At 40.5% G+C, this 26,631-nt stretch overlaps 1 protein-coding gene across 1 annotated transcript in view; it reads right to left on the bottom strand.

Moving 5' to 3' along the window:
* SLC44A3 (solute carrier family 44 member 3) overlaps positions 1-26,069 on the bottom strand; it is a 42,431-nt gene extending 16,362 nt beyond the window's left edge. The window contains exons 1-10 of the mRNA XM_063117664.1: positions 25,946-26,069; positions 21,565-21,672; positions 18,841-18,983; positions 18,201-18,337; positions 15,101-15,194; positions 13,276-13,445; positions 11,265-11,354; positions 10,748-10,872; positions 8,363-8,549; positions 4,937-5,102 (exon numbers count right to left, since the gene is read on the bottom strand). Of these exons, the coding sequence (XP_062973734.1) occupies positions 4,937-5,102; positions 8,363-8,549; positions 10,748-10,872; positions 11,265-11,354; positions 13,276-13,445; positions 15,101-15,194; positions 18,201-18,337; positions 18,841-18,983; positions 21,565-21,672; positions 25,946-25,972 (1,247 nt within the window). The 5' untranslated portion in view covers positions 25,973-26,069. The remainder of the gene's footprint in view (positions 1-4,936; positions 5,103-8,362; positions 8,550-10,747; positions 10,873-11,264; positions 11,355-13,275; positions 13,446-15,100; positions 15,195-18,200; positions 18,338-18,840; positions 18,984-21,564; positions 21,673-25,945) is intronic.
* Positions 26,070-26,631: the final 562 nt, after the last annotated feature.

The following is a 26,631-nucleotide window of genomic DNA, read 5'->3' as shown; positions in this document are numbered from 1 at the left end:
CTCATACCCAACAGATTGGTGAGGTAAGGTGACAAAATGTCTAAAAAAGCGCACTTGCTATAAGTAGAATCAGTGTCAGTAGCAAGGATGAGACTTTGAAAGAATTTCTTACTGAGGTAAACACGTAGTGATTTTCCCAGGGAGAAAAAGGGCTGGAAGAGCTACTGGGTTGGATCCAGGGTCTGCCTTTTGTGGATGAAACGGGGACCTTCACCTGATTTTGGGGATCCCCTTTTCTCATGTACAATAGCTCATCCCACTGATCTTTCATTTCATTTATTACATTTCTGTACCACCCAACAGCCAAAGCTCTCTGGGTGGGTAAGATTAAAACCATAAAATACATTATATACATACTATAAAAAACATTTACATACAAAACATATAGACAACACACAGAGGCACAAATATATCTCAACAATTCTAAACAAACTACAAGAAGAAAAATACAGGACCCAATTAAAACTTCATCATATGCTGCCCAATGCCTAAGAGAAAAGGAAAGTCTTAACCTGGTGCCAGAAATATATCAACGCTGGCACCAGGCAGGCCACATTGGTGAGATCATTCCATAATGGGGGGGGGGGCACCACCGAGAAGGCCCTGTCCCTTGTTGCCGCCTTCCAAGCCTCCCTCAGAGGGGGTACTTGGAGGAAGGCCTGAGATGATAGACAAAGGCCGTAGCTTGACCTAAGGTTTATCCCAGGATTGTCCTGGGGTCAAACCTGTTCATCTAAGTGCCACACAGGGCATCCAGCGCTCAGGCAGGGACGAACCCTGTTTGATCCTGGGATAAACCTTAGGTCTAGCTACGGCCATAGTGTCAGGTACTTTCATGCCAGGAGAGGATTGTGGTCCCATGTCGTGTAAAGTTTTATAGGTCAAACCCTATAAGGTGTTTATAGGTTCATAAAACCATTCGAAACTACCATCCAGCAGGATCCTCCATGTAGCATTTTTGGAGGACTGGATGGACTATCATGGGGTGGAGAGGGCAAGGAAGTCCACTTCTACCAGCCCACTTGCACATACCTAAATCTGGATCCAACCCATTATGAACACAATAACCTCCACAAACTTTCTAAGATCTAACATTCTCTCAGGAATTTGACGGCCTCAGCCTTTCTCCACAACTGAGAGCTCCAGTAATATCCACCCCAGCCCCCAAAGTTGCATTCCTCATATGATCAAATTGCAAATTGCACCATTACACCATTTATGAACATTCAAAATTGAAATAAAGAACAATCTGCCAAGTGAAACTGACAATCATAATACAACAAATCTCTCCTAAACATAGGAACAAGCTTGCATGGGCCAAACAAATCTTTCAGGTTGCAAAATTGCTTGCAGAAACAACAACATGGGAAATATAGGGAAAAATCTAAATCAGCCCAGACAAATGAAAACATATCACATTGCAAGAAGAGTAGTATTATGTACGACACGAAGAAAATAGAAGTTTATATTTCTAATTGATGATGATTTTCTAATTTCATGAAAAATTTTAAGAATAGCTTAAATAAAATTCTTTCTTAGAATACAACAGTGAGAGCTCTTATTGAGAAGTCATTGTATAATGTTTGTACAGCATGACATGAGACATTTATAGTTTCAGTATTAAAACGTTGAAGGTTGGTTAGCAGTACATCATGAAAAAGAGAATTAAGTGGTTTACACTGAGTGCCAAAACATGAATTCTTCTGATATTACACAGTTCATTCCTGGCTAAAACTAAATAAACGTTGCTTGGGTTGCAGTTTTATTGGTGCCAGAGGCAGTGACTTTTGCTGTAGCAGTAGTTCTAGAACTTTCAGCAAAGGTTTTATACTCACACTCAGTCTCACACTCACATACAAATGTTAACATATGCCTACGAGATGCATGGTGCACTATTTGCTTTCTTAGCATTTATATAGCAGTTTAGGATATTTAATGTTCTTCACATGCATTATTTCAGTAATCTGCAAAAACTGCAAAGTAGCTCAGTGTTTTTAACCTAAGCTGAGACAGAGGCCTCAGCTAGACCAGGGGGGGTTACAGCAATGATCTCACGATTTTATGATCACAAGATCGTTGCCCTGGTCTACACGCAGCGCACGACATCGCGCCCACAATGTTTTTGTTGTTGTTAAAGCGGACAGAGTTAACGTGTATAAAATTTTAAGTTTTGGGGGTTTTAAAATTACTTTTCCCGCTCCCCCCACCCCACCCCTGATGGGCACAGAGCTCCTGAGGAGCCCTGCGCCCCGTGCACAGTTTCCAGCTCCTCGCATTTACTCACGAGGAGCCGGGACAAACCGTGATGCCTGGCCACACGTTCTGTGGTCTTGGGATCAGCCTGAGACCATGGAAAAAGCGGGCTAGAAGTGTACGGCGAGATCCCGGCGAAAGGGAGGGAGCATCCCTCCCTGCTCCCGGGACCCCCTGTGCGTCATGTATATCACCCCGTCTATCTATGGCCAGAGAGAGCAGTTTGCCTCAATAATGGCCCAGTTTGGATATAATGCTAAATCACAGCTTAGCATTATCTGCATGAAGCTCCTCCCCCAATCATTCTTATAGCAGCTGCAAAGAGATTTTTGTAAGCCATTGCTTCAGTTTTCATCTAATCACAGTTTGTTATACTGCCCAAACTGGGAACTTTAGTTTTAAGTATAGTTTACCAGAACAAGCCAGGATCATAAACCAAGTTTTGAAGTTGGCTTGTTTATCCAGGATCATAAAACAAGTTTGAAGTTGCCTTGTTCAGCCAAACAATTCAGACATAATGACAAATTGCTGTTCTCTGCAGCCATGTCAGAGGAGAGAAAAAAGGTGGGGGGCGTGCATACGACCACTTCTAAAAAAGCACTCCCTGGACCAGTATCAAATGTATTTTATACTTCTTGTTGTTCCCCGCTTCGATCAGGATGGAGAGGCGGGTTAGAATTATTATTATCATTATCATTATTATTATCATCATCATCATTATTATTACTTCCGTTTTTGGGCAAGGTGAGTGAGAGGGAAGTTGCTTTCCATCTCCAAGCAGTCTTGGATGATACAAATTTTCTTGATCCATTTCAAAATGGCTTCAGGGCAGGATATGGAGTTGAGACAGCTATGGTCACCTTAGAGGAAGATCTACACTTGAGTATTGACAGGGGGAGTGTGTCCCTGCTGGTACTTTTGGACCTCTCAATGGCTTTCGATACCATTGACCTGAGTGGAACACCTGAGAGGATTGGGAATCGGGGGCACTGCACTCCAGTGGTTCCAGTCCTACCTTTCAGGTAGATTCCAGATGGCAATGCTTGGGGATAGCTGCTCCTCAAAGAAGGTGCTGCCATATGGCATACCACAAGGCACCATCTTATCCCCTGTGCTGTTTAACATCTACATGAAACTGCTGGGAGAGATCATCTGGAAGCATGGGGCGAGGTGCTATCAATATGCTGATGACTCCCAAATATATTTCTCCATGCCTTCGACAACAGTGTCAGCTAAGGATAGTGTGTCTCCTCTGAATGAATGCTTGGAGATGGTAATGGGCTGGATGAGGAAAAACAAACTGAAGCTGAATCCAGACAAGATGGAGGTGCTTGCTGTCAAGGGCCCTAGCCTGGGTTTGGAGGTGTGTCAACCAGTTCTGGATGGGGTTACACTCCCTTTGAAAGACTGTGTTCGCAGCTTGGGGGTGCTTCTGGATCCGTCACTCCAAATGACAGCCCAGATAGATGCAACGGCCAGGGCTACTTACTAACAGCTTCGGCTGATACGCCAGCTGTGTCCCCTCCTAGAGTTAGAAGACCTAAAGACGGTAGTGCATGTGCTGGTAACTTCGAGGCTCGACTTCTGCAATGTGCTGTACCTTTGTACCTAGTTTGGAAATTTCAACTAGTTCAAAATATGACAGCCAGGTTGGTCACTGGCACACCTAGGAATGACCATATTATTACAGCAACTTTAAAATCACTTCACCGGCTGCCAATTAGCTTCCAGGCGAAGTATAAAGTGTTGGTTATTACCTTTAAAGCCCTACATGGTTTGGTTCCAGGTTATCTGAGGGATCGCCTTCCCCCATATAATCCACCCCGCACACTCAAGTCCTCTGGGAAGAATTTACTCCAGTCAGCCAAAACTAGGCTGACAACTGTTACCAGAGGACCTTCTCTTCTGCCGTGCTCAGACTATGGAATGGCCTGCCAGGAGAGGTTCGTCAACTTAATAGTCTTTCCAAGTTTAAGAAAGCCATAAAGACTGGTATCTTCTGGCAGGCCTACCCAGATGAATTTTAAGATGTACGATGGTTATTTTAATATTGTATCAGTTTTATGTGTTTTTAATCAGTTTTATGCATTTTATGGTATTTTTGTATTTAATGTTGTTTTCCGCCTCGATCCAGACAGAGAGGCGGGTAACAAATAAATAATAATAATAATAATAATACATCTCAGTCTTATTCATGTAGCACTAAACTACAATTTTGTGTTATACTTGAATATGGTAATTGAATTCATGACATTTGAAAGGGAAACTGCTTAGTTCACAGTTCAGTATTTTAGCCATTAAGCTGCAGTAGCCCTTGTGGTTAATCTCTCACATTCTTAGAAAAGCAACAGTACAATTCTGTACATGTCTACTCAGAAGTAAGTTTCAATGAGTTCAATAGGACTTATTTCCATGCAAATGGGATTACAGCCCAATGACAGGATTACCTAAGGTATCAAAACTATATGTTTAGATAGAAAAAAAGTCCTACAACTCCCAGCATTCACCAGCCGCTTGTAGTTGTAGGACTGGTTGTAGGATTTTTTCTGCTTATGCGCACATAGGATTGCATCCTAAGTCCAACATTCATGGTTAAAAAACAAACAAACCTGTTTTCCTTAGTATTATATTGAAAACAAATAAGGAGAAATAAAAACTCTTGCCAGATCAATTTTGCACATACCGGTTGAAGAAGGAAGTAACCACTGCCCCAGCCACAGTCATCTGCTGACATGCTAGGATGAATTCACTTGTCCAAATAAGCCCAACTAAGTGATACCACCACATGTAGCGAATGCCAAATCGAATTTTGTATTCCACCTGGCCTCTTGAAATGACTTGGGCATTGCCTGCAAATTGAAGACACCAAAAATACAATGACTCATCAAACAAAAGTATTTTGGAAAATAGCAATATTCCTTTAATGTAGACAGCAAGCAAAACAGCAAAATGAATGAGCTACTACCATTTCCTCTCTATAGAACCCTCTGCCTGTTAAGAGTCCGGTAGGCACTGATATTGTTTCATTTTTGATGAATGCTAAAGGAGATACATGTATTGAAACAAGTCTCTCTTGACTAACCAGCAATGGTTTTACTAATTTGATTTGAAAGTGTTAAGCCTGTATTTTGATTATTTTCTTCTTCCTCCTTTTTATTGTTCAGCACTTAGGAATTATATACATATTGTTGTAAATACATTGGATCAGGCTGGGAAAAGGATGCAGGATTTCTAGTATCAGCTACGAACCTGTATCTACAAAACGTGTATTCGTTTTGTAGTAAATAAACTTCATTACCAAGTTTATTTACTACAAAACAAACACACGTTGAAGGGGGAAAAGCAATTTATTCAAGAAAGAATATTTTGGCTTGAGAAAGAAATGCAAAAAAGAAGAACACCCACCCACACACAAAGAAATCTATAGAATTGTAACAAAACTAGTGATCTCCAATTCAGCTTAACTACAGCCTTGACTTCAAACATTAATATGTGTACTATCAGTGTTATGATCTCTAACAGCCTGTAATGCTGTGGTGGAGAGGAACTGAAGGAGAAGAACATTCTAAATGGAGGCACGTTGTCTTGGGAAGTTGTTTTCATTCTCAGAAGCCAAATATGTGACCTTCAGTACAAGGACTATCCTGCTCACAATGACAAAAAATCTTTCTCCAAGTGGAGGGCGTGGAAAGTGTTTCCTTGTATATACACCTAACATGACAGAAGTAGGATCAGCTAAGGAAACAAAAGACCAAACTGGTTATTGATTACAATGCAAGTATATTGTTTGAGACAGAACCTACTACACAGAGTGTGGTATTTACACCCATCGGTAAATATTTGCCTGTGATTTATAGAATAGAAAAGATAGGGCTGCATTCAATGTCGCATTGCTGATCCTCCAAACGTATCAGGAGCCATCCCCTCAACCCAAGCTTAGACTCCGACTCATATTTGGTTGCTTTTTGTTACATTCATATTCTGCCTTTCCCTTCAAGGAACTCAAGGAGGCGTACATGATACTCCTCTCTCTTTAGGCTGAGAGTCAGTGGGCCAAGTGGGGACTAGAACCTGGTTTTCCTGAATGCCAGTCCAACACTCTAACCACTACACCACAGGCTCTCTCATTCTCATATGAAAAGGAGTTGGCTGGATCCATTGGACCAGTAGCACTGGAGCCACAGCTGCTGGACACTAACCCATACCCAGCTTCATGACTAGACTTGGGCTGAGGTCAGATCTAGAACCCATGAGATTGGGGGCCTTTTAGCCAAGGGCATCAAAATCAGAGCCTTGGGAGTCCATTCCCTCAGAACCTGTACTCCTTGAACAATTGACACCCTCCATTTCAGGGCCCCATGTTGGCCTGTCAATACAAGTAATGAGCCTAGAAGGGGGGGTCTCAGAAAGGAGTTAAGAGTGCTATGCTGCAAGCTAAAGGCCTGTTCCTTTAAGACCTTCCACTCCTAAAGGAAAGGGAGGAGCCGGAGCCTGAAGGGCCATCTGAATCTGGAGGCATAAAAGCTTCACTCAAGTTCCAGATATCAATGGAGCAAGTTACTCTCTTGGAGCTTTCCATGCTGCTACAACTACTGGCCATGGGCTTCTTGTCAAGGTCAGGCCAGGACAAAATCATGGCTCGGCGGATTGGGCATGAGCAATGAGCTCAAATGCTTCTTCCTACCATTCTCCTTCCCTGATTTCCTAAAGCCACAGGTCTATGTGGCATCTAAAACCCTCCAAACAGGATTGCAAACCTAAGAGCATAGTCCAAAACATCTGGGTATGCAGCCCACACACCGTCTGCATGACACGGACACAGAAGACAACTGCGGAATTAACAGATTCCTTTTTGACTCTTCATACACATGCAACAAAACTAGTAAGAGTACTTCCTTGAAGGCAAGACTTCAGTAGTTACACAGGATTATGGACCAGATGCTCACAACTTTCCAAAACCAAGGTTGGCAAATACCAGGCACAGTTACAGGGTGGCAGTGGGTTCCTGCTCCCCATGATATGGAAAGTAAATGCCCATGCTATTTGGCTGATCACCCCAATATTCATAATTCACCTGAATAATTAATACAGTGCATGACCTATTGTATCATTTTTCTAATACTTAACTTTATGGCTTTTACTTTTACAGAAATGTTTGTTTAGTATTAAATTTATAGCCTGCCTTTCCACACAATGGTACCCAAGGCTTAATATAAAACAATCCTGAAAAATATAAAACTATATATAAAGCAAGCAAGGAAAAAAAGAGATCAATAAAACAACAATAGCAGCACTAGATGAAGCAGCAATAGATCAGGCTGACATGCCAAGCACCTGTCTAAATTAAAAGTTATCAACCTGTCGCCAATAGAACATCAGAAAGGGGATTAAAGCAAAACTAGAAAAGCAGGATGGAACACTTTTCTGGCCAAAAGCAGGCAGTACTGAGGAAGACAGTGCACTCATTTTGGAGTATGACAAAACTGTAGCACGTAACCTTAAAGGGAAGGAATATATCAGCAATCTAGCCTTACCTCATGCCCATGCATGTTTGCAGATGGAGCTGAGGAAATTTGCTGATACCTGATATAGGAAAACCAATACTAAAGGGAATACTTTCAGAGTGAAGTGCAATTCCGTGACTTGACTGAACAGCAACTCTCTGACCTTGTCCAGGAATGATTTTTTATGTGCACATTTTTGGGTTCAGGCATCAAGCTAATTAGTTTTGCAGCAATTACTTCAACCTAAGGTTTTATAAAGTGACAGCTTGAACAAAAGCAGGATTAAACAGCTTGCTTGTCACTTAGAAGGCAATTTTAAAAAATGTTGATCTTTTAGCAATGACATCTACATAGATGTTGCTGCTAGACAATTTTTAGGGTCTAGCTTGAATGGATTTTATGTACATAGTCTTAGTAATGTATTGAACCCCCTCGCCCTGACACACAGCACGAACTATAACTGCAGTACAAAGAAGTGGAAGAATATTAACATATCTTGTGTATATTTTGACCGAAAGAAAACAAGCAGGTATTAATTTAACCAACAATATAACACACACACAAACAGTTTATTGCCTGAATTCAAAGAAAATAAAAATACTGACCTGCAGTTCCTAAGCTCAGTAAAACAGCCACCCAGTACACCCAGAACAAAATAAGTATTATAAAAGTCCAAAGAGGCTGAAAGAACAAAGAAGGGATGTTGCCAATTGTTTTATTGGCAACTTGAAAGAGCTGTATAGTCAAATGAATCCTCCTCCTTAATATCACTAACAGGAAAATTATAATAACCTGTGAGGAAAAAAAGAAAGAAAATAATGCATTAACATTTCAATTAATGAATTAGCAAAATTTGAGATAGGGAATGCATTAAGATGAAGACCATTCTCAATCATAACATCATTCTTATAACACTGTCCTGCCCAAGAAAATAAGCAAAAGATATGCTGCCTGTTCCATAAATTCTTGGTGCAAAAGACCCTGATAAGCTCAATAAATTACTACTTTATTGATTGTGGTAATTTTTTTTCTGGTTTTGTTATGGATCATAATAAGAACAGCTGATTTCTGGATGAACTAATACAACTGTCACATCTATTGATAAAGGGAAGATACTGGGAACACAAAGTTATATTGTGTTTGAGGAGTTATTTCTTGAAGAGTAAAAGACCTCTGTGCTTTAGCAGTATACTGCAAAAACATTGTATAAAGGCATACTCTCAAGTCAAGATTACTAAAGCAGCTGTCTTCTTCTAAGCATGAATGCTGCCCCCTTGTGCTAGTAACAGGGTATGCTGGCTCACGTTATTCTCTTTCTTACATGTTTTTTTTACCGGCTCTCAGGGCCCTCAAATCCATCTAATCTGAAGATATAATACAGATGCCTATTAATACAGATGCCTACAATCCACATGCATAACAGCACTATACTTTCTCTCTCTGATACATAACATGAATTTAACCACACTACACGGTCATCCATAACTCAGGTGAACGTTACTGTAATGCTTTTAACAATAAAAGACCATTCAGTGGTCTGCTGCAACCTGAAAATCATGAATTAGAACAACCTGCGTATATGTAAGCCTCTTAGAGGTTATATTAAACAGTATGCATGTGTTATTAACAAATAAATAATATAATCTACAAATGGGTCCATTAACAATACATTATATAATTAGTCTCATATATACAATCTGTGAGAGACATTCTTATATGGTACATTTTAAATCAAGTTGAAGCATTGACAAATGCATGTTTCTTCTATAATTGTTTTTGTTTAAGGTTTCAAATTATGGATTGGATCCGGAATAAATTAGTGGTATTTAGGTTCCAATGAAAACATGACTTATGGCTAATGTTTCCTAATTATGTAAATGGGACTTTAAATTGAGACCAGCCCTATGTTTTGAATAGGCAACAAGCAAAAGTCAGCACCACATGATCTGCTGGCCGCGACACTTGAGCTGCTTCTGTCATAAGCCTGAGAATGGTAACTTCCATTTTAGAAAATGAAGCATTCACTCCAGACAGTTTCAGACGTATGCTTTAAAATATGATTGCACAAAGTGGTAAAGAGCCAGAAAGAAAGGTGCAAGTCTAAAGGAACTCAAAGTAAGTGTTTCTCAACTCTCATTGTTTATGTTCCTTATCAAGTTTTACCATGGCTGACTTACATCAAGCTATGCTGACATGTATCAATCACAGGATTACATTATAAGAACACTGGAGTAGATGGGAAACATTTCAACCAAGCATAGTTGGCTGTCTTTCAGGTTCAAGTACGCGAGATACATTAGTTCCTTAAAACAGCAAAAGCTTGTGTGGCAGTACATGCTGCTATTTGCAGTCTTCAAAGGCAGGGGACAAGGGAAGAGGGTTATCGCCACTCTCCCAACCTTTACTGTTGAACAGCAGCTGGAAGAGAAGGGCTATGTATCTGCTAGTCACTGTTGACTGATGACCATGGCCAAGAAGGACAGTTCATCTGGTGCAGAGGCTGGGGTGGTGGACCTACACAGAGGCCTAGTAGTGGCCTGTGCAAGCCAATAATGTCATTAGTTTGTACTTGCCGGAAGCCTTCAGTAGTGTTGCTAGAGACAGCAGCCTGCATTACCATGAGAGCTATTGCTGCAAACAAAAAACACAGAACTAGGGTCTATTCTACACCAAGCAGAATACTGCACTATGAAAGCAGTATGAAAACAATATATAAAAAGCAGGACCTACACTACTGCTTTAATAGCGGTATTGAAGCGCACTGACAACTGTTAGGGCCCATTGACACATACCATATACTGCTTTCATACCGCTTTCATAGTGCTATATCCTGCTTGGTGTGGCTCCTGCATTTTATATACCGCTTTCATACCCCAAAATACCCTGCTTGGTGTAAATTAGGCCTAACTGTAGCCTTCCAGTTTATCATATATTTGCCCAGAAACAAATTACCCAGAAAATGCTAGTGGCTTTGTGATAAAGTGCCTTACCGTAATAACTGTAGATATAATAGAAAATCCAAATAATAATTTCATGTTTTCCTTTTCAGTTTCTAATTCTATGCTGGGCTCATTGGTGTAATTATAATACAGCCACCACATAACTCCCGAAACAACTAGAACAAATACAAAAATGCATGCAATGTTTACTTAATCTGAAAGAGACAAGCTACCTAGGCATACTTGCCTTATCAGCTAATAACTACTTAAATATGACACTGCTTTTAATTTGCAGTTCCAAAGAAACGGAAAAACTAGACTGAGACAAAAGGGTAGACTCTGAAATATAAAATTGAACTCTAGTTTGCAATTTTGAAAGCAATGCTGATATGCACAGCCTTCTTCTCCTACTCGAAATGCCTCCTGATGAAACATAAATAAACTTTTAAAAGTTACATATTGGGCCAGCTGTAATAGTTAATTGATAAAAATGTATATTTCTGAACTTTAATGTTCAGCATGTGGAACATTGTCATGGTACTTGCTAAATATATTATTATATACTTACATAATAATCCAAATACAAGCAGTGCGAGAAAAATACGGACCAGAAGCCTGCTGATGAATCTGAAGACTAACATCATAATTACAGAGAAAGCTGCAGTTGGGGGAAAAAACAGTGCAATAATCAAATTATTTGTCAATGTCACTAAATTGTTTACATGGGGAATTTTGGTTGTGCCTAGAGATTCTGACTGAGCTCTTACCAATTTGACTACCAAAATGTCACTGAAGCCAAAGGGATTTAAGCAGCCTTACTGTGTGGATGATAGAAGCCCTTCCTTTTATTAATGTTGACAACCTCTATGGCCCAGTTTTGTATGTGTGTGTTGATTCGGCACAGAAGTGGCCCACTGGCTAGTTCAATGCCGCCTCCAAATCTGTGCTGCTTCTATGTGCTTCTTCCTACACTCATTCTTAGTTGATTATGCTTAGAAACCTATAATCAACTTTCCATTTTTCACAAGCTGTTCATTTTGTTTTGACATCTAGAGTTAATCTGCTTCCTTCTTTGGGTATTAAGTGAAATATCAGGGTTGTCCCTAGCATGAGATGGGTGAAGCCCCCACATCAGATGAAAGAGGGGGGGAGGAGTGAATTGTGCCCACAGTCATCGCCTCCAAAGAGCCCAACCAGCCACTCTCTTGCCATGGCATTTGCCACAGCAGGACAGTGGGGCTGGCAGGGCTGTCTAGAACAGCCACCCATTTGGTGACACTAGCAGGACAGCCCCAATCTTATGGCAAATGCTCTCTGCAACAGCTGCCCGCCCTCTGTTTCACCAAGTGTGGATCCTGAGAGGGAAACAGAGGATGAGCAGCTGCTGAAAGCCACCTGTCCTCTGGCTCATGCTGAAAATCCTAGGGTGGTGAGAGGGCTTACTCTGGGACTGCAAAATATTGTCCTATATCATTTATCAATCTTTCTCAATGATACCAGACACTTAATACATAAAAAGGATGATAAATGCCTATTGAATTTATTGGCATTAACAGAATATTAATTGCTAAATTCTGAAAGAGTAATAAATTATCTAAATAAATAGCTCCATAGAGTTGGAAAAATCTTAGTAATGATTAAGCTACCCACAATGCTAAAATGCAAAAAGGTAAAATTAAAAGTACTACACTTAAATATTTGAGGTATAAGAACAATGATAATAGTAGTAATATTATTATCGGTGTTATTTTTCATTTGAAAAGCCCCGATTTATATGCATTATTTCACACTAATTAATGAAGTACGTAACTATGAATATTTATTTAATTGCGTTTTCTAACTTTGCTGTGATATTTATATTTCTCCAAAGGGCTACATGCCCCTCTTAATACTAGTCTCCTCATTCAAAAAGCTGCTTGCAAGGTCTGGAGTAGGGAAGTTGGAGAAATTTGCAATGGAATTAAATGAGTTTAGATTTTTATGAATCTGACCCGTGCATTCCGCAGCAGACCGGTTTTTCCAAGTCACACAGATTCTGCAGACTTGCAAAAAAAATTGTTTCAACTTCCAGAATTTTATGCAAATTTAGTGGTAGAAATATATATATATTAAAAAACTGCCAAAAATACACATTTCTCCCATTGGCTAAAGCATGAAAATGCACATTTTAGGGGAATATGTGCATGGGGGGGGGGGGCATATTTGCATGTTTTCCCAAGTGTGAATTTGGGAAATTGGAAAAAAATCCAGTTCCGTCAATGAATGGACCACGGAATGGAAGGCACCTGACCATCTGCGAAATGCAGACAGAACTGATTTCACAAGAACTGTACATCCCTAGTCTCCAGAGCAGCATTCCACGAGGCAAAGCAACCTGCAACAGGAAATAAAAATCACTACTTCCACCACCATGTTCATAGCCTCCAAAATTATTTTAGCTAAGTTAGGATTATTTTAGGATAGCTATTCTGCATCAGTTCTCCCTTTTGATAATATTTTAAAATAAAAATTCAATTCCCTCCTTCTGAAATAAAATGTTGCATTTATATCATATAAAATAAATATAGCCACTGACTTACCAAGTGCAAGGATACAGAGCCCAATGACAGTATCCCTTCCTGCCATAAGCCCACCCAGAATACGATGAAAAATATCCACTTCGTTAACCACATCTATCAACACAGGTGCAAATTGGGAATAGCATTCAGGAGTTTGTGGAACACATCGATTAAATAATGGGAAAGATAGGCTGTAAGATTTTTAAAAAAAACACAGTCAAAATGTTGGGCTTACGTTTTCAAATACATTGTTAAATGCGGGAAAGGTGGAGGGGAAAACAGAACTCATAATGAAGCTACCACATAGACAATAATGATTAATTACAATATTTTTAAAAGGAAGCTAATTTTCTTCTAACATAATATACAGAAACCTTTCCAGTTAAATGTAAGTGCCTGTTTATGTGGCCCTGGAAACATATATCTTAACGCCTCTTTTTGCCTTTGGGGATGACAATGACAATGCCATTGAACCCATGGAACTGCTTGAGACATTACAGGAAATTGGGAATCCCAAGTTTGTCATAGTTTTTCCATGAGTGTATTAGACTGCTGCAGGATATGGGGCATATTCTAAAGTTCATATTCATATGTAAAACATTTTCCTCTATCTTTGAATATATACATCAGTCTACTGTGGCTCCTAGTTAAGTTGGTTTGATGTTGATCATGTGTAACAAATGTATCCCATGTTTGATCGCTGTGTTATGTTTGAAGTGACTGGATGTTACATATTTTTGTTATAAATATAAAACACAATTATATACAAAGGATAGGGAGGAGGAGACCTTTCTTCTGGTTGGGGAAGAGCTTGGTCTGTATTGGCGGCCCAGTTCCACCTATGGAAAGCAACTGCTGATGGTGACCCCACTGATGTAAGCTGTGTAAGCCCCCAAAATGTGTCATTTGGGTGATGGGGAGAGACAGATGGCTTTGGATCCACTAAATTCAAAGACACTCAAATCTACCACTATACCAGCCTGGATCTGGCATAGTGAAATTCCATTTCCCTGATTTAAAGGAAGGGGAATTAAAATAAAATAAAATAAAAATGAAGGTGCACTAGGCTGAAAAGTGGCTCCCACCCCCCAAAAACCTCATGCCTTAGGCAGCATTTGGAAGTGGCAGAGGATCTACCGCTTCACTTCACACATCCCATTTACAGTGGCTCTGTAATTAAAGCAAAACAAGTTCTCAGCGTGAGGACAGCACATTAAGTATGCATCAGTGGGTACAGAGTCTGTACTAAGTTAGATAAGACTGCAATATCTTGAATAATCCCCAACATATTTGGCACTACATATAAGCTGGTGTGTTCTTGTTTTTCTTAATTTGCAAAAATTCATGGGATGAAAACAAGTGATACTGCATGTTAAAAGCTGCAACAATATTGACTAACACAAATATTCCTAAAATACATAAACTTTGGATAGCACTTTAGCTACCTAAACATTTGAGTTGGAATATGACTGACTAGCAAAGGGATACAATTAGCTCAGCTAAATGTGATGTATAAAAATGAAACAACGCAGCAGGGAATATATTATGCATTCCCCTAGAAAATGTACCAAGTTTTGACCACTGAAAGGATTTTAGACTTCAAACATACTCACATATATGTGCCCTGAGAGAAAATGTACAGCATACCTTCCTAGTTAATAATTTACTGAAAAGACCTGGAGTGACTTTTATCACCTTTGCTTTAAATAACAAGAAATATCTCAACTATTGGGTTTCCAAAACATTAAGCCCAGAAAACTAATAAACAAGTGAGCATATAATTGCTTTGAATGTAAAACTAACATTTTAAAAGAATAAATAAAACAATATTGACAGTACTCCTTACCTTGGTGGAACTGGTAAGGCAGGACAAAGCTCAGTAGCTTTGGGACTGTGTGTACAACTGGTAGCATTCAAATTGTAAACGCAAAGGCAGGAATCTAAAGAGAAGAAATCCCCCAAAACAATATGCTGGTAATTATAAAAATAATAATATTTTAGCATGCTAGGGGAAGGGCAAATGTAAACAATGTGGTCAGAGGGAATTGAAATGCAAAAACACAAAAAACAAGCAACCCCCTTTTGCATTTCAATTCCCTCTGATCACAATGTTTACATTCCATCCCCCAGCATGTACATAAATCTGCCAGTTTGAGGTTAACACTTCACACAGCCAATGAAGTGGACAGTTTCCATGAAAGCTTATGCCAGAACAAATTTATAGACTTTTAAGGTGCCACAAGACTCTTTGTTGTTTTAAAATCTCAGTTTATCATTATTCTAAATAAATCTCTACTGTACAAGAATTCAGGTTTAAGTCCTCATGTTCTGCTAATGCAATCCATGCTTCCAATATTAGTTTTCTTTACCCAGATCCAGCTAACCAGATATGAAAAATCTGCAGGCTGCACATACTCAGATTCATGAAGACACTGACATTATGACGGCATACAAGTGAGGCAATCCCCGCCCCCCAAATTTCCTACTTATACCTTTACAATTCATACTAAGGTACTTTGAGGGTCAGAGTACTAGCAATAATTTAATATAATTTTTCTCTTAGCATAAAAAATTCTCAAAGTATCAACAACATTGCCAAATCTATAAAAGCACAGGACATGCTAAGCAAAATTGTGGATCAGGTGCCTCCTGACTGGGGGGAGGCTGTATATGAAGTTTTGGGGAAATCCTGCAAACTTCCAGCGCTTGAGGTGAAACAGAACCACTGCTTGAACTGGAGGACTGCAGTAGGACAGGGGCAGTGTGTGCGTGTGAGTCAAATTACACACAGTAGCTTAATAAGCTACTCACAGTGGCATGAGCTATTGTGATGTCTGAACACAGCCTTTGTTTCTTGCTATGTGTACTAGGCATATGAGAACCCGTAGTGAATCTTGAGATGTTCCTAAGGGGGATTATTTGTTTTATTATTTATTTAATAGATCTATATACTACTTACCATATTTAAATAAAACACCTCTAAGTGGTTTATGAAGAAAACAGAAAATAAATTAAAATTAAAATACATTTAAATACTCACAACTGATAATTAACAAACATTGTATATTAAACTATTTTTAGTTGGATAACTTACTACCAATATTATGTGGGCATGCATACTAGCTATTTTAGATATTATTTTTGAAGAATTGGAGTATCAATCTAAAACTGGAGCAAAAGAACTGTTTATCAGGAAATGTAAGAAGCTGAAGAACACCATTATCTTCAGGCCCTCTGCTGGCAAGAATGCTACACTACCACCTGGAGAAGAACGCCAGGATGGATTCAATCTTATCAGTCTTAAAAGCAAGATTCCTAATAGTTTAATGTAGGAGGGCAGACCAGTAGAAAAAATACAAGAGGGGAAATCCTCAAGCTCCATTGTGAGGTTTTTTTAAAAAACAACAACAACATGGTTTTGCACCATTTCACCCACCTCTCTTTGTCATGTATGATATTTAAATACTGTCATGCTGTTTAATATAAATTAACCTGGCATACTGAGAACAACTCAGCCAACTACACAGGCTGCTGATCCATTTCTAGGCACAATTCAGAAGGCCAGTGCTTTCCTTTAAAGGCCCAAACACCTGGAGACCCCGGTATCTAAAGGACCACCTGTTCCTGCTTCATGAATCCACCCAAAGGATGCAATCATTTTCAGAAGCTCTCTTCTGACTCCCTCCATCTTCTGGAGTTAAGATGCAGATGACTGCAGAACAGGATTTGTGGCACCCTGAAAGATAATGTGACGTCGAACCTCGTATCTTCTTGGTATGAGGTGAAGGCCTTTGTACTTGTCCAGGCTTTCCAGCACATTATCTAGATAGTTTTAGATAATGGTTTTAATGGATTCCACTACTTCTGCTATTTTGACCGTTTTTGGTTATATGGTTATATGGTTTTCATTTTTTATGTTTTTGCTAATTATTTTGTTAGAAAACTTGGGAAGTGTTTTTTTTTTAAATGGAAAGGCAGCTTATTGCATGGCATGTAAATAATCTAAGAATGTAAGTTTTCTACTACAGCTGTGATTACTATTATTACCACTACTGCTATGATTCAACATTTATTCAAGGAAACACGGGAAGATTGTATGCATGCATCCATATCTAGTCCAGGGTGATTCATTCTTAAAAGATGATGATGTTATTATTATTTATTTATTTATATAGCACCATCAATGTACATGGTGCTGTACAGATTACACAGTAAATAGCAAGACCCTGCCGCATAGGCTTACAATCTAATACTGTTTCAGGTCATATAAATGGGAGTAAGAAGGAATGTAGCAACAAAAATAAAGAAAGGAAGTGCCACTATATAAGGAGAGCAGCAGGCTTAGGTGAAATCGCAAACGCTACCTCCACCAAATCTTACTCTCAATTAAGTGGTATATAAATCTATTAATGAATTAAGAACATTTAGAAAGCCTTTGTGGGGACCACAATAAAACATCCACATATGGAAAAATAGGGACTTCGCTATGCAAGAAAGCAAGTGCCCCAAAGGAAGCCTATATTAATAGTTCTAATATGCATACACTGAAATCCAAAACAGCAATCATGCCCAAGGTGACTTTGGACATGTTTCTTGAACAATAGTCTCCTGTGCAAACTGCCAAAATTGAGAGGCATTTCAAAAGCAGTTTGTATTACAGCATACAAGCTTGCTGTAGCTTTTTGGATCCTGGCCATTATATTATTTAAAAGTATACGAAAACCCTTTCACATAGTGTGCTGTTGGTTTTTATCATTTATACAGAAGTGACATGGTTTTTTTTATCATTTATACAGAAGTGACATGGGCCTCTTTTTTGAGCCGTATATTGAGAAAGGGGGAAGATAGCTCAATTATTCAAAAGAAAAAAGTTCTCAAAAGAAAAAATAGATGTAGATAAATACGTGTACATACACATACATAAATTCATGGACTTTACCACATACCATTATTCTTTGCAAAAAGTTGAATGTCTTCCAATGAATTAAGCTGTTCTTGTGGACAACTTGGTACACACAATGCAACTGAATTGACTTTAAGATCTTTTATTTCCAAACCACATGAATTCAAAAAGAACACAAATCTAGGAAGAGAGAGAGGATTCAAGTTAAGAAACAACTAAATTTTCACTTTGCCTCTCTGACAATCTGTTTTCCCTTGCAAAACCTGAAACATTCCAAATATTAAATTAAAATAAATTAAAAGTGATTCTCTCACACTACATATTGCAACATTAACAGAATTTTATTGGAACCAAAAAACAAGCTAAAGGTTGATCTCTGACTCAGCAGGGATTAACCTTTATGACCTAGGCAAACCTTCCCCAATGCGGTGTCTTCCTTATATTTTGGACTACAACTCCCAGCATTCCTGACAACTGGGCATATTGGCAGAAGCTGAAGTCCAAAATAGTTGGGCCTTACAATGTCACAATATTGCTATTTACCCTTGTTGTTCTAGAAATATTCATGTATTCTTGTCTTAACATTTTCAGGAATACATAGGCACATGTATTCCTGAAGGATCAAAATTATTTCTAATAGAGGCTGTAAATGTTGAAGCCAGTTACAATAACATCACACTCACTTTTTGTTTCTCATATCTTGTCCTGACAAAGGTGCACCTGCCACAGGTGTATTCTGCCGACCACATACGTTTCCATAGCTGTCATATCCAAATATAAGTCTTTCTGCAGCTCCAGCCATTATAGCATAGCCAGTTATGAACATCTGTGAGGAAACACGTGCTCATCTTTTTACCTGGAATTCATATGATATCTGTGACAAAGTGGGAAGATCCAATGGTGTGTGCTCCCGCTAGCACTACTGAAATAGAGTTAGCATAAACCAATAATTCTATAATATAATTAGACCAATGAGGAAAAGTGGTGATTTGCAGCTGAATTTGGGGGCACTGCCAAATTTCAGCAGCAACTCACTGTGCTACTTATGTTTACTTTAGATGTTTAGACTACCACTCTCAGCATTCCTGATCCCTGGCCATGCTGGCTGGGACTGTTGGAAGTCCATGTTCGACATGTCAGACGGGTTAGGGAAGGCTACATTGGAATGACAGCAGAGTAGCCTTAACTTAAATACATTTTGAGTGTGTACCATTAAGTAGGGTGACCATATGAAAAGGAGGACAGGGCTCCTGTATCTTTAACAGTTGTGTTGAAAAGGTCATTTCAGCAGGTGTCATTTGTATATATGGGGAACCTGGTGAAATCCCCTCTTCATCACAACAGTTAAAGTGCAGGAGCTATACTAGAGTGACCAGATTTGAAAGAGGGCAGGGCACCTGCAGCTTTAACTGTTGTGATGAAGAGGGAATTTCACCAGGTTCTCCATATATACAAATGACACCTGCTGAAATTCCCTTTTCGATACAACTGTTAAAGATACAGGAGCCCTGTCCTCCTTTTCATATGGTCACCCTACATTAAGATACACACGAACTGCAAATCAGCTGTCTTGAAAAGAAGCTACCACACTTGTTTCCTGAGAAAATGCACTCTTTTTAAAGAAATTCGACCCATCTCCATTTAGTAAGCATTTCCACAGATGTTATGGCCAAGATGCAAAGATATCCCACCCACCCCGATCTCTCCTCATTTCTATTTTACTCACACTCCTTGCCTCACTTTCCTCAAATCAGCGTATCTCTCTTTTGGCTTCCTCTTTTCTAGCAGGACATGACTGCCAAAACAGCTGCATCGCAGCTATTACACAGGCAGACATTACAGCATTGTGACAAGTGTTGAACAGGTAACCCATCCGAGTTGCCACCCTTTAAGCTGGACTTTGGTGGAGGGTCAATGCATTTGCAATAACAGGGGCACAATGAGCTGGTCATTAAAGGGTCTGCAGCAGCTCCTGTAATTATTAATTTTAATTATTAAGGGCACAATCCTATGCTTATTTAGACAGGGAAAAAAATCCTACAATTCCCAGCATGCTCATTGGGGCAGAAGAGTTGTAGGACCTTTTGTCTGCCTAAATATGCATAGGATTGCACTCTAAATGAATCATTACAAAAATCCTTAATTTTTTACATTAGTGCAATGTTAACAGTACAAGTGGGAACACACCATTGGATCCTTCCCTATGTTACTTACCTATATTTTGCAAAATATGTGCAAGCTTGCATAGATTCCTTAATGCAATGAATTGTTCCAAATGAAACATCTGTAGAATGCCACCATGAAACAATTATACCATTTAGGATTTCTTTTCAGGGCTACATAATCGAGCAGGAATATGCACATCTTCAGTGGAGACTAGACTGTGAGGCTTTAGATACCAACAATGAGGAGGGAATTACTATTGGGAGAAGGTGTACCGGGTGTGTGTGTGTGTCAAAAAAACTTATCTCACCACATAAAACAGAGAGGTTTCAAGAGGAAAGAAAGCGAGAAGATATCATTTATCCTTTCCACTACCCAAAAGACTCCTAACTCTGATATATAGCAATAAATTATTCCAGTTCAGACCTGGCAGCCTCCCCAAAACCTGAACACTTAGCACTAAATATCACAAAGGGAAATGTTTCAGGAGAGTGAGAAGGAAGGGGGAGAAGCCTTGTTTTTCCTTCTCCCTCCTGAGATTTCCCTCTTCTCATGAGCTCCAAGGCTACTGTCCCAAGCAGAAATATTAATCCAAGATGGATTATACTGCAATATTTTGTTGAAGGTCCCCCTTGTTCCTTCTAATCCCACATTTGGTGGTCCCATATCCATTGGTTTGTCAGGCAAAGTAATAGTCACTCTGGGGACACCCAAGTACGCAGAAATATCTTTGCCTGTAACTTAGAAGAAAAAGAAAAGAAAAAGACCCAATAGTAGTCTAATGAGGACTAAGCATGCTCAGTGGCCTTCAAGAACCATGAAACGTTGAGGGTGCCAATTGGAAAATAAAAAAAGAAAAGTGGCAATTGGACTGCATGAGTCTAAATATTTGTGTTACTATGCATAACATAACATATACGTAACATGGTCTAAAGGCACATGAGATAGCCACCTTGCTAAAGCTAAGCAGGTCTGGGTCTGGAAAGTGGTTGTAAGGGAAACCATCTGGGAATCCCAGGTAGCTACCTTGAATTCCACACTAGAAAAAAGGTGGGATATAAATGTAACAACAACAACAACAACTGAAAAAATAAAAAGCAAATAGTACTGTGAAATTGTGATAGCACAGTTGTTAGACTAACACTTGCACTGTAATATGGCAAGATTTCTGATCAGATTGCTTGCAATTTCAAGAATGATTTATTTCTTTTCAGTAAATGTGTTTCAACATGAAGAGTACTTACCAAACCAGCCCAAAAGACAAAGAAAATGATCAGCCAAAGGGTATCTGTACATTTCCTATATATCAGTGGTCGCCACTTCCTTGGTTCAGGTAACCCATCTTCAGTAACCTAGAATTAATGAAAAAAACAAAATGATAATACATTTTGGGCGTTTCTACACCAGCCCCAAAATCCGGGCTGGTCACAGCCAAGTCCTTGTGCATCCAAATGACTCCCGGGGCCAAGGGGGGGCAAGCACGGGTTTTCCCAAGGATAAAAAATCCATTCTTCCCACGGTCTCCCAAGACCGCTGAAGGTGTGTGGGTACCTGTCCCAGCTTTGTCCTGCCTCCTCGAAAGTAAACGCGAAGAGGAGGGAAACGGTCATGGAGCTGTTCAGGCGCTCCATGCCCATCGGGGGTGGCGGGGGAGTGGGTGGTGGTTTTTTTAACTTACTTTTAGTTGGAGCGCATGTGCGCTCATCTCCATTTAAAAAAAACAAAAACAAAAATGGCGGATGTGCTAAGCCACCATGGTTAGCATTGGGAAGCGAACCATGATGGCCTAGCGTGTCGTATGAGAGAAGAAAAGCCCAACATGATTGCTAATTACCCATCCTAGATAACACACACACATGCAGTGGAGTTAAGGGGCACCGGGGTGGCTTACCATGTTGCCTGGCTCCCCATGGTTAAAAAAAAAAAAAAAAACCATTTTTTTATTGTGAGTTTTAACAAAATAAAACAATAAAAAAGAAAAAGGAGACATATGCAACTACATACTTCAAAAGCCTGTTTCAAATATCACAACATAGTAAATGAAAAAAGAAGTAGCATAAATTACATATAAATTTCCATGAAGGCAGAACAAATGTCCAAATATGTCCATTTGTAAATGCTACCTGTATACCACTCTTTCAAATGTTGCTAGTGTTGTTAAGTTTTCAATTCATTGCATTATAGGTAGTGAGCTTTTATCTTTCCAGAGTTGTAGTATCAGTCCTTTAGCAGTCAAGAGGGTGTGAAAAATCCATTTATGCTGACCTTTTCTTACTTTCCAAGAAGTAAGTACCGTATTTTCCGGTGTATAAGACGACTGGGCATATAAGACGACCCCCAACTTTTGAGAAGATCTTCCTGGGTTAAAAAGTCATCTTATACTGGGCGTATAAGACAACCCCCAACTTTTGAGAAGATTTTCCTGGGTTAAAAAGTAGTCTTATACGCCAGAAAATACAGTACATAATTTAAAATGACACCTACAACAACTAGCTGAGTTGGACAAACCTTTATTAAACAGACGTGGTGGCGTCCAATAGACCCAAAACAAAAGCTTTTGCTGAATAAGATGTAGCTTGAGGTCCATTGACATATCAGATGCCGATGCCAAAATGGCGGACAATTGTTGAGATAAAATAGAACATTCTAATTCCCTGTTCCATTCTTGCTGAAGCCACCATGTATCATATTTATTCACTGATAAGTATTTATAAACATGAATAATAGGTCGATTAATATTAGAAAAATGGTTAAAAATGTCAGTTTCGCACAAAATTGTGGCAACCACAGAACTGGCCACCTAGAGTATCTGCCACTTCTAGTGATGTTCTAAGCATCGTGGTCAGATGCACCCACGCAGCAGGAATTGCCCCTTGCCGGCTTCGCCACTGCCTCCCCCGATAGCATGCTGGGGGGAGTGAAAAGGAATCGCTCTGCTGGGAGCCTCTCTGCCAGGAGCTGTGGTTCAAGGAGGCCAAGGTGAGCAGCCCCAAAAGATAATATCACCTTGTAAGCCCCTCCTCTGGCCAGTGTCACCACAAAGCCCCACCAATGCTGGGGCTTGAGGAGTGTCTCCTCGTTCTCCTCTCACCAGCAACAGCCCTCCTGCAGTCACACAAGTTGAACGTGGAGTAGGGCATCAGTGTCTACAGCGTTTAATTAAGAAATAAAAGTTAATGTCCTTTATGATTGAGTATTTAATAAATGTTCGCCTTTAAAAATAAATTAATTAAAAATTCCCTGAGTGCACACCCTAATAAAATGTGCTGCACATGCCTATGTTGTATTTGTATTTGCATAGGATATCCAGGCTCCTATTCTGAGCTCTTGTTCACTAAGCAATATCTACAGTAACCATGTAAAATATGGATACTGAACATGTATGCATATACTCTCTGAAACTTTCTCACAATGTAATGAACTAGTTACCTTATTCTAGGCCAAATGTATTCATGGCTGCACTGCTGAGAGTCTTCCCTGCCCCCAATCTGAGCTCTTGTAGACAATTCAGCTGAGTACAGAAGTATGTAAACACAGAGAAATGCATACTTGACTCCTGAGCAAATTTAGTAGTCATGGGACAAGAGGAGAAATCCTCTTATCCCATGGAACTAGCTAAAGAACAGAAAGCAGGAAGTAGGAATAAATACCATATTTCTTCGATTGTAAGACGCCATTGATTGTAAGACACACACTAATTTCAGTACCACCAACAGAAAAAAAGCTTTGATTCTAAGAAATAATAAACGCACCCGCGATTCTAAGACGCACCCCATTTTTAGAGATGTTTATATGGGGAAAAAAGTGCGTCTTAGAATCGAAGAAATATGGTAGTCGAGTCTTCCAATAGAGGGGTGTAAATGTAGGGTTCCACAAAGGTCTGTATTAGAATCAGTATTTTTTAATTTGTTCATCTGGAATTAGGAATGATCTGGAATTAGGAATGATCATGAGGTTTGCTGATGGCACCAAATTATTTATTGTGATAAGATAAGAGATTGTGAAGAGCTCCCAAAAAATCTCTCCAAACCGGGGGAATGGGCATTAAAATAGTCAACACAGTTCAATATAAGGAAGTGTAAAGTAATGCATGATGAGCCAAAAACTCCCAATATCACATATACACTGGTGGGATGTGAGCCGGTTGTAACTCATAAGTGACCAAGAAAGAGAGCCTGGAGTGGAGGTGGCTAGATTGATGAAAATGTCAACCCAGTATGCAGCTGCTGTGAAAAAGGAAACTTCCATGTTGGGCAAAATTAGGAAAGGAACTGAAAATAAACCTGCCAATATCACCACTCATATACAAATCTATGGTGCAACCACAGTTGGAATACAGTTATGATCACCATACCTCACAAAGATTATTGTAGACCTGGAATAGGCCAATCAAAATGATCAAGGAACTGAAGCAAGTCCCCTATGAGGATAGTTACAATACTTGCAATTGATTACCCTCTGGAAAAAGATGAGAATGGGGAGACAGGAAAGAGGTATACAAAATTATAAATGGTGAGGATAATCTAGCATTATAACACTAGAACCGGGAGACATCCGATGAAGCTGACTGGTGCAAGACTCAAGACAGATAACTACTTCTTCAAACAGTACATAGCTAAACTATGACACTGGTTACCATACAACAGGGTGACGATGGCCTCCAATTTAAATTACTTATAAAGAGGACTGGACAAATTCATGGAGATTAAGGCGATCAATGACTATATATTACTTCCTGTCTTAAGAGGCAGTATGCTTATGTACACCACTTTCCTGTTCTCCATTGCTGGGGAACCTGAGTGGGAAGGTGTTGTTGCATTCATGTCCTACTTGGGGGCTTCCAAAGGCAGCTTGTTGGCCACTGTGTGGAAAGAAAGCTGGGCTAGATAGGCCGCGTTAGTCTGATCCAGCACAGCTCTTCTCTTATTTTTAGATGTGCATTTTATACACGTAGAAGTACGCAGCTGTAGGTCTGCACACGACCTGGAAACCTGATAGAACAAGGTTCTGGATTTACAGCAGTATGTACAAAGGGATTTGTACTGTATGCATGCACGGAACCGGGGAAGCAGCTACTTGAGTGTGCGTGACATCCGGGTGGGGGGTGGCGCGACTGGGCGCAACACCGCGTCCCCTTCACCTGTCTTATCTCCTCCTCCCGCGTCCCTTTCTTCTTAAAATGCGGACTTTATGGAGAGACTGCAAGAGGGAGAGGAAGAGGAAGAGCGCGGCGGGTGGCCTCTTGCCTTTGCACTAGGAGCGAACAGGAATGCACCTGTCGGCCTAGGTGGCGACCAAGCCCGCAGGCACCGACAGCGCCGTCTGTGCGTTTGAGGGAGGAAACTGCGTTTTACACGGAAAAGGGGATCCTCCTAAGCACGTCGTTGGTGCGCTTCGGAGTTGGGGTGGGCGTGGGGCGGCGCCACCTGGCAGCCTGAGGGCAGAAAAGGCTTTCCCTCGGGGGGAGGAGCGACCGCCGAAGCCGCCTTTTCCTCCTCAGGGGCCTCCTCCTCAGTACTTCCCGCCAGGAAGATGCTAGAGTCCCCCACCCTCCAGGCCAGGCCATCTTCCTACGGTCACCGCACGACCCCCTCAAAAGCGCCCGGTTCTGTGCGGGTCTCTTACCAAGTATTCGCCGCTGTAACACGCCATGCTGCTCCCTTCCCGCCTCCGCCTTCCCCTCTGGGGCAGCCTGGGCGGCTCCGTCTTTCCGAAGAAGCGAGCCTGTGTGAAGGCAGGGCTGCGCCAAAACTGGGCGCGGATTGCTTGCTTAGCAGCAGTCACCCACCCACCTCCTTACCTACCGCCGCCTGCCCGCCCGTCCGCCCGCCCTCCTGCAGCCCGGTGCCCTGGGGAAGAAGCGCCGCCCTGTTTACCTCACCCACCCTTTCGTCTGGGCCCCGGCAGCCAGGCTAAAGAAGTTTTAGGCGTCATATTTCCCCGAGAGGTTCCCTTTCTTGAGCAGAATTTCTCTCCTGATTCCATTCAGGGCTTTTAGGTACTCGTATTGCAACACAGGCGCGCGTACGCGCAATGCCCAGAAAGCCAAGCCCTCTCCGCAAGGCAGCAGCTGATATGAGCCCCTTGTTCACCCTTCTCGCAGAAATGGCACGAGCGTGCCGGTCGACCGGGGACTAAGTTCTACTGGGATCGGTCCTCGGGTAAAGCACGCTCCGGATTGTTGTGTCCAGGCGTCCGAGAGCCAGCAATTGTAATACTTTGGAAAACGAAGAATCCCTTGAGGCATAAGCTTTCGTGACCACCATTCACTTCATCAGATGCCGGAAGTGCTCACCTCTAATTGGCAGATT

The sequence above is a fragment of the Elgaria multicarinata genome, chromosome 1 (genome assembly GCF_023053635.1).
Source record: "Elgaria multicarinata webbii isolate HBS135686 ecotype San Diego chromosome 1, rElgMul1.1.pri, whole genome shotgun sequence".
Taxonomy (NCBI): Eukaryota; Metazoa; Chordata; class Lepidosauria; order Squamata; family Anguidae; genus Elgaria; species Elgaria multicarinata.
The sequence above is the reverse complement of the archived record's forward strand: the minus strand, read 5'-3'. Positions and strand labels throughout refer to the sequence as shown.